This window comes from Coturnix japonica, chromosome Z (genome assembly GCF_001577835.2).
Source record: "Coturnix japonica isolate 7356 chromosome Z, Coturnix japonica 2.1, whole genome shotgun sequence".
Lineage (NCBI taxonomy): Eukaryota > Metazoa > Chordata > Aves > Galliformes > Phasianidae > Coturnix > Coturnix japonica.
The window spans coordinates 16323659-16337037 of NC_029547.1; the positions used below are offsets into that span (position 1 = coordinate 16323659).

At 45.9% G+C, this 13379-nt stretch overlaps 1 protein-coding gene across 1 annotated transcript; it reads right to left on the minus strand.

Moving 5' to 3' along the window:
- Positions 1 to 3964: 3964 nt before the first annotated feature.
- Positions 3965 to 5155, minus strand: LOC107305946 (E3 ubiquitin-protein ligase Topors-like). Its single transcript, XM_015848652.2, has 2 exons — positions 5015 to 5155; positions 3965 to 4781 (listed from the first exon to the last, which is right to left on the minus strand). The coding sequence occupies exon 2, from the start codon at positions 4734 to 4736 to the stop codon at positions 4194 to 4196; it is 543 nt and encodes a 180-aa protein (XP_015704138.1). The 5' UTR covers positions 4737 to 4781; positions 5015 to 5155; the 3' UTR covers positions 3965 to 4193.
- Between the last annotated feature and the right edge of the window lie 8224 nt (positions 5156 to 13379).

Here is a 13379-nt window from a genome sequence, read left to right on the forward strand (position 1 = left end):
TTTTCCAGGTGTAATGGAAATAATACTCTGACTTCAGAGTATTACAGATTTCATTAGAATAAGTTTGCATTTCAATCTAATCTTCTTATTAAGATCGTATTTGATCCTAATCTAATCTCTCTGTGTGTGAGAGAGAGGAAACTACAGATCTGTAGAAAATTTCAGATTTTGTTAGACACCCTACTTATTTCTTTCCAAATTAACAACTATCCCATTCACTTTGGGTACAGTGTAAGCCTGGATAATCTATCACAAAAAAAGGTGATAGTATTTGCTCACACTCATTCATGTGCAAATACTCTCTTTCCCAAGCCTGGATCTCTTTCATTTAAGACCTAATGTTTATGGATGACAAGTTTCTGCTTTCTAATTGCCATCTTTCTCTAGAATCATTTTTTTCCTCTTAGGAATGCATATACTTAGTGACTTCCATTTGTTTTTTCCTCCGCACCTTTTCAAAGATTTATATATATGTGTAAATATATGTCTGTAAATACATATTATCTATTGATATATTATAAAAATACATATAAACTTATATAAAATATTAGAGCTAATTTGCTTGAATGGATAATGCAAATGACCATATGAAGAAACTTCAATAATGTTTTAAATGATTTAGTCTCTTATGTTATCAAATTCTCATTGAATGTGGGTCTTGCTATGCCAATGGTCTCTCACTCCAGAAGAAATATCACTCTTTACTATTGTGGATTAATATTCAAAGTAAAATGGATGTCATTCATTTATGCTGGTGCTACTTGTGTTGATTTGAAGAGGTAGCCTTTTATTTATGATTATTTGAATGGACAGCATCTTACCTATTTTACACTGCAAGGTAATGAGGGAAGTATTAGAATGCATTTCCCAAAGGTCTGATAGAGATAAGAGTTCTCCTGAGGACTGTGTATTGAGCTTAATATTTGCAGCAGCTGCAATGCACAATGCCTTCTAAAATGAAAGCTGTGATGTTTCTTTAATATTTAGTTCAAAATTTTAGTTTCAAAACTATTAACTATTTTTGCTCTGGGACAATAACATTTTGTGAGCTAGTCAGCCAAGTCAGTTGTAATTATATTCCCTCTGTAACTATTGCTTCCAGCTGTTCCAGAAGGTACTAAAGAAGCCTGTTTTTTAAGATGAGACTGTAAGTAACAGGATAAATGTATATTTATAGAGTGCTAAGAACTTCAAGCTGACTCTGGCTGTACAAATTACATTAGAAGTGATGAACTTTGGGACTGTTGCTTCTCTGGTGAGCTGCTGGTGTGGAAATAAAAATAGGTTCAGCTTACTAACACAAATGCAATCACAAAAATGGTGGAACTTTTCAGTTCTACTGCATCATTAGTGTTTTAAAATACCATTACTCTAGCTTTAGTTCTGATCAAAACTGTCTTTACAGTCACAATAGACACATCAATCTTATTTTTTGGTTTATGTCTTGAAAGGATGCACTGGGGATGTCGACCCTCTGGGAAGCTTTCTGCATTGGTCTGTCCAAGTTTATTTGGAAACTGGAAAAAAGAAATGGGAAACTCCGCTGCCTTTTTGAGCAATTGAGGATTTCCTGAAGGGAAAATTTGCCTGAAGGGAACAACCTACTGTACAACTTTGGTACTTTTGAGCTGCTCACACTATTTGGGAAAGATTTACAATATCTTGAATATCCATCTTCAACCAAGTGCCAGCTCAAGGTCTTGACATCTAAATTGGCAGCCTTTGATCTTGGTATCTTTTAAAAAAGATTCAGACAGATCTGCCCCTGCCACAGAATCTGCAGCTACTCCAAGACCTGTGACAGGAGCTAAAGCCACCTCAACTCCTCAGAGAGGCCCTGCAGCTACTCCAATGCCTGTAACAGGCCCCACAGCTGATCCAAACCCTGTGACAGTCTCTGCAGATGCTCTAATACCTGTGACAAGCCCTGCAGCTTTTACAAAGTGTATGACAGGCTGTGCAGCTTTTCCAATGGCTCTGACAGGCCCTCCAGCTACTGCAGCTCCTGTGACTGCCACTGCAGCTTCTGAAAAGCCATAGACAGGCCTTGTACCTGACTCTACCCCTGAGAAAGTCCCAGCAGAAAGAGATGAAGGCAAATGAACAGCAGGGGCCAAGTGTTCATCACATCAGCCATCTTCATGAGCTGCTGCTGGATGGCACCAAAACAACCAGCACAAGAATCAGGCTGCAGCTGAACAGGTGCTCCCCTGTGGCTGGATGAATTACCTCCCCAGAAGTGTTGGGTGCAGCAGCCTGATGGGAGCTGCTGCTTGAGGACCCCGGAGCTTTGTCAGGCCTTGAAACTTGGTCACTGCCCATGGAACTTACTGGGGACTCATTGCACCGGGACAGAAAGGACTGGCCGTATGTCTGGGCCCAGACAGTGGTAGCAGCCAGCAGCAAGAGTGCAGAGGAGGCAGCTCCAGCAGGCTCATGCATATCTCTTCTGTCGCCTGTGCTTAGCAGGCCTCAGTAAAAGGCCATGCTTTAACACTGTTGCCTCAAACTTTGCTGAGGATGGACAAGTCCAAGCAAGTCCTGGGCAAGGGCTGAGAATTCCTTTATCTGAGGGACACAGACAAACAGGGCTAGTGGCTGAGAGGGAGATTAACTGCAGGTGGATGACCATGAAATGGTCTTTTGTGTGGGCTTGTCTCGAGGAAGATGGCCACCTCAGGGGGTGCTGCGCTCTTACCCAAGCATCCAGGAATGTCACTTAGGCAAGAAAACGAGGATAAAAGAGTGATCAGCAACAACGAGGTTAGGTTTTCTGACATCAGATTCCTCACAGTGTAAACAAGAAAGATTTCTGACATCAGATTCCCCACGACCCGACAACTGCATGCTGAAGAAAAAGCCTGCATGCTAAAGAACAAGAAAGGTATCTGGCTTCAGAGTCCTTGCTGCTGCTCAGCTGCTGCCAAGAGACTCTCCAAGGCCTGCTACATGAGACCCTGCTGCTTCCTCCACAACGAACTCTGTGCAGCACACCCTTGCTGCTTCTGAACATCCACGAGGCTGCTGCCCCCTTCTGCTGCTGCACTACTCAGCGTTTTGCCTTGGAGCAATGGAAAGACGTGTGATGAGATGCTGCTGCGTCCACGTGCACTTTATGCAATTCTTGCTTTCTTCCTACGTTTCCTATCCCCCGCTTTCCCCTCCTCATCACCCTCATTCTCAGTAGTCACCACTCTCTCTTCCCCATCTTCTCGGTTGATTATTATTGGTAATAAACTGGTCGGACCAACATTTAAACCATTGTTTCTTAATCTCACGCCAGGTATAATATACCAGAGAACCTTGCCTCCCTCCTATAAATTGGAGCGAGACAGCCTCGCACTCAAAGAGTGGCAGATGCAGGAATCTGCTGGGATTTGGTGCTTGAAGGCCTTGGAGACCCTTTGAACAGAGGCACCTTGTGCTAAATGAACTCCACAGACATTTTTGAGGGATGGCCATGGACTAGGGGAATTCTGTCTCTGTGTTTGCATCAAAAGGCAGGAAATGTGATGTTGATTTGGATGTCTTGGAAGGTGTGGGACCTGAGCACACTGGAGATGTATAGATATGAGGGGAGGGGCATTGTCCTGGCTTTGGCTGGGATGGGGGTTAGCTTTCATCCCAGCAGCTGGCGTGTGCTGTGCTTTGGATTTAGGATGAGAACGCCATTAATCAACTTGTGATGTGTTAGTTCTTGCCACGGGCGCTTACACTCAAAGGATTTGCCCTGACTTAGAGGGGGCTGAGGGGCTCACCAGAAGGTGGGAGGGACTGAACCTGCTGGTGGTAGGGGCTGCTGCCTGGACACTGGCTGGGTATTGCTCCGGTGGGTGGGGAACAATTACGCTGTGCGCACTTGTTTTTTTATACTCTTTAATCATCATCATTGTTATCCCAAATTTTCTGGTCAGTGAGGAAATGATCGGCCCCCTTGTGCCTCCCTGCCACGGGCACCTGGGCTGGAGGATGTGGGGCTGCTGTTGTAGAGAAGCATCAGGGAAAGGCTTAAGCTGCTGGGACTGACAGAGTGAAGTATTCCCAGTTGCGATGCTACCATTAAACGAAATCACCGCATGCTCCAGGAAATTCTCCCCTCTTGATTTTCTGTGCCCTTGAGACAACGCTGGGAAGTATTCCGTGCATGGGATTGTTCTTTGGTAAAAGCCATTCCCTGGAAAGCATCCAGATGTTTACTGGGCTGTCCGACTGGGGAGCTGGATCCGTAGAGGTGGCAGCAGCAGCGTGCCAATGCGGACTTGCTCTCCGTCACCAGGGCTGACGATGCGCTCTGCTGCGCTCGGTGGGCTTTGCTCCCCAGAAGTGCTCGCTGCAGGAGCACTCGGAGCTGTGTCAGCCCGTGACACTTGGCCGCTGCCTGTGGAGCTGCTCCTCGCTGGGAACCCGTTGTTCCTGGGCCGTCTGTGCCGCAGCGGGGATCTGCTCCTGGACCTCTCTGCTGCCCTTCTTCTCTGCCGATGGGAGGATGAGCGGACTACGTACTCCTGGTAGTCGTCGTCTGCTCTCACCGTGTGCAGGACACGGTCAATAGGCTGCCTGCAAAGTGGGCACACCGGTCTCGTGGTAGCCCACCGCTGGATGCAGTCAGTGCAGAAGCGATGGAAGCACGGGTACACGCACGCCATGTTGCTGATGTTGTCCAGGCAGATGGCGCAGCGGTAGTCTTCTGATGCCTCCGATGGGCCTTCCTGCTGCAGATGGCTCCTGCCGGCCATTGCAACACTGCCCCTCTCCTCCAGAGATTCCTCAGAAACTAATTCCTGGGGGGTAGAAATAAAAGAGGTGCCATGGGCCTGAGCTTGGAGAGTGGAACGGAGAGCCTGCCAAAGGGTCTCCATGAGGTCTGACAGGAGCAGCAGCCCTTGGGCCAGGCAGTCCCATGGGCTCAGCTCCCTCCATGCCTGGCCCCTTGACTGCCCCCAGACCAAGACTAACCAGACCCCTGCATTGTCTCTCAGACAAGCAGCAGGTCTCAATTTAGTCAAGAGAGTACCTGAAGGAGATGATCAAGGAAGACAGACGAACTCTTGGAAAGTCTTCAGAGGTGCCAACAGCTGCAGCACCTCGTCCTGCCCGTGTCCCCAAGACAGATGCCCTGTGGGACCCGCGGCTCCTCACAGCTCAGCAGAGGGCTGAGCCACACCAGCAGAAACTGCTTTCGCTCAGCCAACAAGCTGCTGCTCTCCAGAAAGCCAAGCCTCGGCGCTTGCCCACGGTCCTGCTCCGGCCTGTACACAGTGCCTGTGCACCCGTAGGAGCAATGGCCCAACTGTGGGGGGAGGGACCTGGGGGCTGCATAGTGGTGAAGCCATGGGCAGTCACAGCCACTGCATTCTGACATCACAGTGGCCAGGAGGGCCACCAAGTGAGTGACATGGCGTGATGATTTTTGTTATCGGTAGTCCACATCATAGCATCTGTTTACTGCTCAGGTTCCATCTTCTTTTCAGAGGGAAAAATAAAACTATTTGCAGGTCATGAGATGTCCCTTTTCCCTTTTCTGCTCGCCTCTGCCTTGTGTTGCTCCCTAGCTGCCTCACCTTCGGCATTAGAGTAAGGCCTTTGGTTTTTGTACACTCTCTCAATGTATGTGATTGATTAGCTTCAATTATGATTATATTATTTTGCATTGTGTTGTCTTGCATTCCCGTACCTTATTTAGTAAATTAACTTTCCTCCTTGGATCACTATCACTGTTTTGTTTTAGGCCCATCTCCCTGCCCTTCCCGCTTTTCCCCCTTTCCCCTTCCCAGGGCATGGGTCTGTGGGTCCCCCTGCCCCATCAGTCACAGAACTGGGCCTGATCAGCACTAAACCGTTGACAGTGTGGTAGACGTGCCCCAGAGTGGCAAAGGGTGCTTCATGTGGCCAAGTGCCATGGCTCAGCTGCTCAGAGGCTTGTCCGAGGAGCAGGACGGGTACCTTGTCACCAGAGGGAAAGCCCCAGGAATCACCAAATGGCAGAGGTTGAAAGGGACTCCTGGAGAGCGTTTAGTCCAGCCCATCCACCTCCCCACTGGAGCAGGGCCAGCCTGTTCTAGTGCTGCCCGAAACCATGCCCAGACATGGTTTATCCATACAAGATCTCCATTGGGGGAAATGCCACACCCTCTCCAGGTAACAGTTGCAAAGTCTAAGTCCATATGACAGGACAAAATAAAATTTCTGATGTTTAATAGGAGCGAACCTCCTGTGTTTCTTCTTATCACACTGCCTTTTGTCACTGGCTACCACTGGAAAGAGTGCAGCTCACTGTTCTTCACAGTCTCCCTTTGTGTATGTAGACATTGAGATTTACCCTGAGTGTTCCCTCTGGGCAGCAAACCCTGATCTTTTTTTTCTGAGCTGAGATGGTTCACCTGCAGCAACACATGCGGGCTGAAGAGGGCTCCTTTCAGGTAGAAAGCGTTTGGGCTTTCACAGGCATTCTGAAGGGATGCTACTGTGAGGCTTGAGCAAATTGCTAAGGTTATCCCAGTGTGTTCAGGGGAGTATCCAAAGGAGAGGAGCATGGACTTTCACCAGCCTGGTCTGGTGACCATGTTATTCTGAGTCTGGAATCATATTAATGTGCTCCTCAGGTCATGAGGATGCGGCCAGCTGCAGTGCAGAACCACCATCTGCATGTGCAAAGCCTGCCACTAACAATTGTGTGGACAGGTCTGGCATACAGGGCATGGCACGGCTGTTTGTGCAGGGAGCTTGTGCAAAACAAAGAATACAATAATATTGTTTGATAGAGCAAGTTGTCAGCTACAAAACTCTTTTTCAACATAGACACCACCATTAACTACATCAGCATTGAACAGGAGCCTGCATGCCATGCTCATAAAAATCTGCACCAGTAGTGGTGACCACCATCATTGTCACCACTGCTGAAACATATCGCCTCACTTTTGCTCAGCGTTTGACCTCCATGAACATTCGGCAAGCATCACTGAATGTCAATCAGGTGCCATTTTTCTGAATGGAGGAGTTCGGTGACACAGCTTTGCTTTTGCTGCACTTCCAAATCAGATGACATTTTGTTGGACTGCCCCTCTGTCACATGGCAACAAAATGTAAAGGAGTATTGCCGGGAAGATCCAGCCTCTACTGCCATACCACCAGCATCTGTCTCTGATGTTGTGGATCAGCATAATAAAATCAGAGGCATTACTAAGCTGACTTACCTCCCTTTTACAAGGACTTCAGACAGGGCTGTCTGTCTGTGTCACTGCACAATACCACACATTAGTCTCTCTCTCAGATTTACAGACACAGTGCTGCCTGGTGATTTCCTCATGCACTCATTGTGATTTTTGTGATTCTGGCCACCTGCACAAAAAGTTCATTGAGCTGGGCACAGTTGCAGCCATGACACTCTCTTTACCCTCAGGCTCTTGGAAGCTTTCCAGATTCTGGACTTCCCTGCATAAAAAGGTTTGGGCAGCAGTGGTCCATCTGAGTATAAACGTGCCCCCCTAGCATGGGTTTCCACCTCAGCCCAACATTATTGCAGGTGGTCACCAAGTCTGTTTTCGGAGTGAGGATGCCTGCTGCTCTCAAAAGGAAGAAAGTGGACCTTGCACACAAACCATCATGCTGTGCCATAGCTGTCAGGGCACACCTTGCTCCACCTGCCCTGGTTGCTGTGCTACTATTAACTCACACTGCCTTACTGTAGGTGGAAGTAGTTGCCATTGCTTCTGGCCATGCCCATGCCTCTTCAGCTGTTCACTGGAAGTCTGGGAGCTCCTGGAATCTCCTGCCAACTCTCTCTTCATCCTAAGGTCTCCTCTATTGCAGGAATTCCACTACACACCATGATCTCCTGCTCTGCTTCAGAATGTGTTAGCAGTAGGGCTGACTGTGTGATGGTGACTGTTAGTGGCTGTTATACCACATTTGCATGTCTCACCACTGCTCCTAATAAGATGATGCAACGATAATGCCAGTGAGATACCTCTACACCAACGCACGCAGCATGGGAAGTAAGCAGAAGGAAGTGGAAGTCACTATGACCTAATTGCCATCACAGAAATATAGTGGGATAAACACAACTGGAACACTACAGTTGAGGACTTCAAGATTTGCAGAAGAAATGGGAGAGAAGGTTGGGGGCGTTACTTTCTGTGTTAAGAAACTGATCAACTGCAAAGAAGTGCCTCTGAGAAACCAGGTTTCTCAAAGCTGGTTTGAGACCAGGTCAGTGAAGGACATCAGATGGCTGAGACACATTACAAGCTGCCTGACCAGCAGGAGCCTGTTGAGAAGGTCTTCTTTCTTCAGTTAAAAAAACATTGCACTCACAGACTCCTACTTGCAGATTTCAACCACACAGTTGTCTGCTGGGAGGGCAATGCAACAGGCTGTAAGCAATCCAGGAGACTCCTGATGCTCACCAGTGCAGATGATCTCATTAATGATGCAGTTTGAGATGTAGTGACCATCCTGTGGTTGAGTTTGTGATCTTGAGGAGTATGGGCCTAGCAAAGACCAAAGTCAGAATGCTGAAATTCAGAAGTGATTAATTCCAGCTGCTTAATGAATTAGTGGATGAGATCTGCTGGGAAGCTGTCCTTACAGACAAAGCGGTGGAGCAGATCTAGCAAACCTTCAAGGATCCTTTTCTTGGAGCACAAGAGTTCCCCATTTCTTACATGTAAGAAATAAGACAGGGGAGGCAGTAAACTGGCTTGTCTGAGCAAGAATCTGATGGTAAAACAGTTAGAAAGGAAATGTGCAGGCAGTGAAATTAGGGGCATGTGGCCTGGGAAGAATAGAGGGATATTGTCTTTATGTGCAGAGATGGGATCTAGAAAGCCAAGCAACAGATGGAACTGAACTTGGCAAGGAATGTAAAAAAATAACAGGAAGAGATTCTTTGTGTACATTAGTCAGAAAAGAAAGGTGGAGGAGAGTGCTTTCCTCTGATAAATGAGAAGGGTGAGTTGGCAACAGCAGGCAAAGAGAAGGCTGAGGTACTCAGCAAGTTCTTTGCAGACTCTTCATTAGCAGTCAGCCTTCCCAAATATCTCATGTTCCCAAACATCTAAGTGGGAGTTAGGGGAACAAAATCCCTAACACTGTAAGCAAAAAGCAATTTCTAGGCTACCTGATGAGACTGAATGTGTATAAGTCTATGGCATGCATCCCAGGGTCCTGAAGGTAAATGCTGTTGGAATTTTTGTACCATTCTCTTTCGTATTTGAAAATTCATGGCTATCAGATGAAGTCCCAAGTGAATTGAGAAATGAAAACATCACTCTTGTTTTTAAGAAGGACAGAAAGGATGATCTGGGGCACTACAGGTCAGTGGGCCTCGTTAGGAAGAAGCTCGAGGTCATCCTTTTGGGAGATACGTTAAGCTTGTTAAAATCATGAAAGACAAGGAGGTGACCTGAACCACTAGCATGGCTTCACCAAGGACAGACATTACCTGACTGACATGGTGGCCTTCTAAGATGGAGTGGTAGCAGCAGTAGTTAAGGGAAGACTGATGGATGTCATCAACCTGGACTTCTGTAAGTCTTTTGATGCATTCCCACACCACATCTTTAAATTGAAGAGATACAGAACACTGTTTGGTGGATAAGAAACTGGTTGTTCTTAATATTACCATGTCCAGGTAGAGACCAGTGACAAGGGGTCTGTTTAGAACCAGTACTCTTTAACATCTTTAATAGTATTGCCCTAGAGAAGTAGGCAGTCCATGGCTTGGGCAGGCACACTTTTTGCTGGGTGAAGAACTGACTGAATGGCTGAACAAAGACAGTGGTGGTGAATGGAGTTAAGTCCAGCTGGTGACTGGTCATGAGCAGTGTTTCTCAGGGTTTGGTACTGGGTCTTGTTCTGTTTAATATCTTCATTGATTACCTGGATGACTGAATTTAGTGCACGCTCAGGAAGTTTGCAGATGACACCGAGCTGGAAGGAAGTGTTGATCTGGGGGTAGGAAGGCCCTACAGAGGGTTCTGGACAGACTGGATAGCTGGACTGAAGCCAGTGAGATGAAGTTCAACAAGACCATGTGCCAGGTCCTGCACATTGGGCACAATAACCACAGGCAATGCTAAAAGCTTGGGGCAAAGTGGCTGAAAAACTGTGTGGAAGGAATGGACGTTGATCTATGCTCAGGTAAACATGACCCATCAGTGTCCTCAGGTGGCCAAGAACACCAGTGGTATCCTGGCCTGGATCAGAAATGGTGTTGTCATTAGGAACAGGGGGTGATTGTCCCTCTGTACTTGGCTCTGGTGAGTACACATCTTGAGTACTGTGTTCAGTTTGGGGCCGCTCACTACAAGAAAGACATCAAGGCCCTGACGTGTGTCCAGGGAAGGGCAATGAAGCTGGTGAAAGTTCTGGAGTGCAAGTCTTATGAGAAGCAGCAGAGGGAACTGGAAGTGGAGAAGTGGAGGCACAGAGGAGACACTGTTGGTCTCCACAAATACCTGAAAGTATGTTGTGGTGAGGGGGGGTCAGCCTCTTCTCCTGCATAAGTAGTGACAGTAAACAGGATGGAAACACTTTTTTTCATAGGTACGTAGTAATAGTTTAAAGCCATTCCCACTTACCCTAAGAGAGCATAGGTTTACATCGGATATTAAGAGAAAAATTTTTACTTGGAGGTTGGTGAAGCACTGGAACTGATTGCCCTGAGAAGCAGTGGATGCCCCATCTTTGGAGGTGTCTAAGTACAGGTTGAATGGGGCTCCGGGGCAGCCTGATGTAGAGGAGGAGAGCGCTGCTCCCAGCAGGGAGTTAGAATTAGATGGTTTACCCACACCATACTAGATTCTGTGTTTCTATGAATCTAATGGAAAAACAAGGAGAAACAGGAAAACAACACTGAAGGAAACATGATTTGCGTATTTAGAAGCACTCTAAAAACAGAAAAAGCAAATCACAGAAAAAGCATTTGCATTTTATTCACTTGAGGTTAGAGAGAACTAATGGGAACTATTTATAGAGTAAAGCCACTGGAGAATTTATGCTTTGTTCTTTATTCTGCTTACCCATTGAGTTAACTCTCTGAATGTAACATTTCCTACATTTCATAGGTTGTATGAGTCACTGAATAGGGATGTTCTACTGCATAACTGAAGCAGGTGAGCTTCTAGGGGATTTCTATGATATCTATGATTTCTATGTGGAGGGCAGGTGAAGAGGGAGTGGAAGCTGTCTGTCACTATCTGAGAACCCCTTCACCTGGAGGCATGTCTGTTGTGCAGAACCAATCTATCAGCAGTTTCCCCAACTTCTTGCGGTGTCTGTGAGCTGAGGTGCTTTGTTCTGCTCTTGTATTCTTAGACTCTGCTACTTATTCAAAAAAGTAGAGGCTTGTGCTGTTGCAATGTCAAGAGTACCTGACAATCCAACCTTGATAAAAGGTGCCACACCAGTATATATATTTAAAATACATGTGTATTTATTTATGATAACTAAAGTATGTATTAGTATTCCAGGTTACTTTATGACATTCTCTATGTGATGCATGCAAGATAGCCCAACTGGGAGATGAAGTTTGCAGGAACCTGTGATATGTCACTAGCCAAGTAGGCCAGTGGTATCCAGGGGGGCATTAAAAAGAACATGGCAGCAGGTCAAGGGAGGTGAACCTCCCCCTCTATATTTAGAATATGTCCATTTCTGAAATTCTCAGTTTAAAAAAGACAAGGATCTCCTTGAATGAGTCCAGATGAAGGCCACAAAGATGATTATGGGCTTCAAGCATCTCGTGTATGAGGAAAGACTGAGTTACCTGGTTCTGTTCAGCCTGGGGAAAAGAAGACTGAGAGAACACCTGACAAGTGTTCGTAAATATCTAAAGGGAGGTAGGAGGCAAATGAATGTGCCCAAGATCATCTTGGTGGTGCATAGTGATAGGACAGGGAGTAGTGGCCTGAAACTTGAACATGGGAAGTTCCATACTAAATCATGGAAGAAGAACTTGTGAGGAAGTGTTGATCTGCCTGAGGGGAAGAAGGCACTACAAGAGGGACCTGGATAGACTGGATCAATAAGCTAAGGTTAATTGCATGAGTTTCAATAGGGCCAAGTGTCCTGCATTTTAGTCACAACAACCCCAGGCAACCCTGCAGGCTTGAGGAGGAGTGGCTGGAAAACTGCCTGATGGAAAGGGACCTTGGTGTGCTGATGGACAGTCGGCTGAATATGAGCCAGCAGTGTGCCCAGGTGGCCAAGAAGGCCAAAGGCATCCTGGCTTTAATCAGGAATGGTGTGGTGAGCAGGACTGGGGAAATAATTCTCTCCCTGTCCTACCTTGAGTACTATGTTCTGTTTTGGGCACTTCAGCACAGAAAGGACACTGAGGCACTGGAGCAGGTCCAGAGAAGGGCAACGAGGCTTGTGAAGGGCTCGGAGAATATGCCCTATGAGGAGAGACTGAAGGAACTGGGGCTGTTTAGTCTGGGGAAGAGGAGGCTGAGGGGAGACCTTGTTGCTCTCTTCCAATATCTGTAAGGTGATGTCAGAGAGAGCAGGGTTAGTCTCTTCTCGCTGGTTACACATGACAAGATGAGTGGAAATGGCTTCAAGTTGCACCAGGGGAGATTTAGTTTGGATATCAGGAATAAATTCTTTACAGAAAGGGAATAGGCTCCTAATGGAGGTGGTTGAGTCACCATCCCTGGATGTGTTTTAAAACAGTTTGGATGTGGTGCTTAGGGACATGATTTAGTGATGGGTTGTTAGAGTTAGGGCAGTATGATTAGGTTGAAATTGGACTTGATGATATTTATATCTTTGATTTTTCTACAGCTTCATAGTCAACTAATGTGTATGCCCTTGTACTTTGTATAATGATATTTTTATTATTCTAATGCTGTCTTTAGTAATTCTCATACAAGTATTTCAGAAATGTTTGTAGTTACATTATCTTCCCAGATAAAATCCTCCACCTTTACAGTAATATTCAGTATTTCTGGTTTTAGAAGAAACTTCATACTGTTTACACTCGAGCAGTGACCTATCCAGTGTACATCTTGTTCTTTTTATCACAGGCTATTAATGTGATTAATTGCAAATTAATTTTATCACGTTTCCTGCTTGACAAACAACTTCTAAATGAATTGCATTACATTTTGCAGTTTTTTCTCTGAGTAAATAAATGTACAGCTCATAACTAGACTATTCTTAATAATAGAGAAGCTCTGGAAGAGGAATTCTTTACTTGTTATGAAGCAATACATTTGTCTGTGATTTTGTTAAGCTTCTTTTGAAGTAGTCCTCTCAGTTCATTTCCTTGTGGTACGATTATAATTCAAGTGACTTTTCAAGGACGCTGAAGTATCAGTAATATTTCTCCAAGATTTCTTATCTCATCTTTTACTTCCATCAAATCAGTACATCAC

What these genes read in the sequence shown, in the direction of transcription:
- LOC107305946 (XM_015848652.2), bottom strand. Translation starts at nt 4,736, where the DNA reads ATGGCCGGCAGGAGCCATCTGCAGCAGGAAGGCCCATCGGAGGCATCA.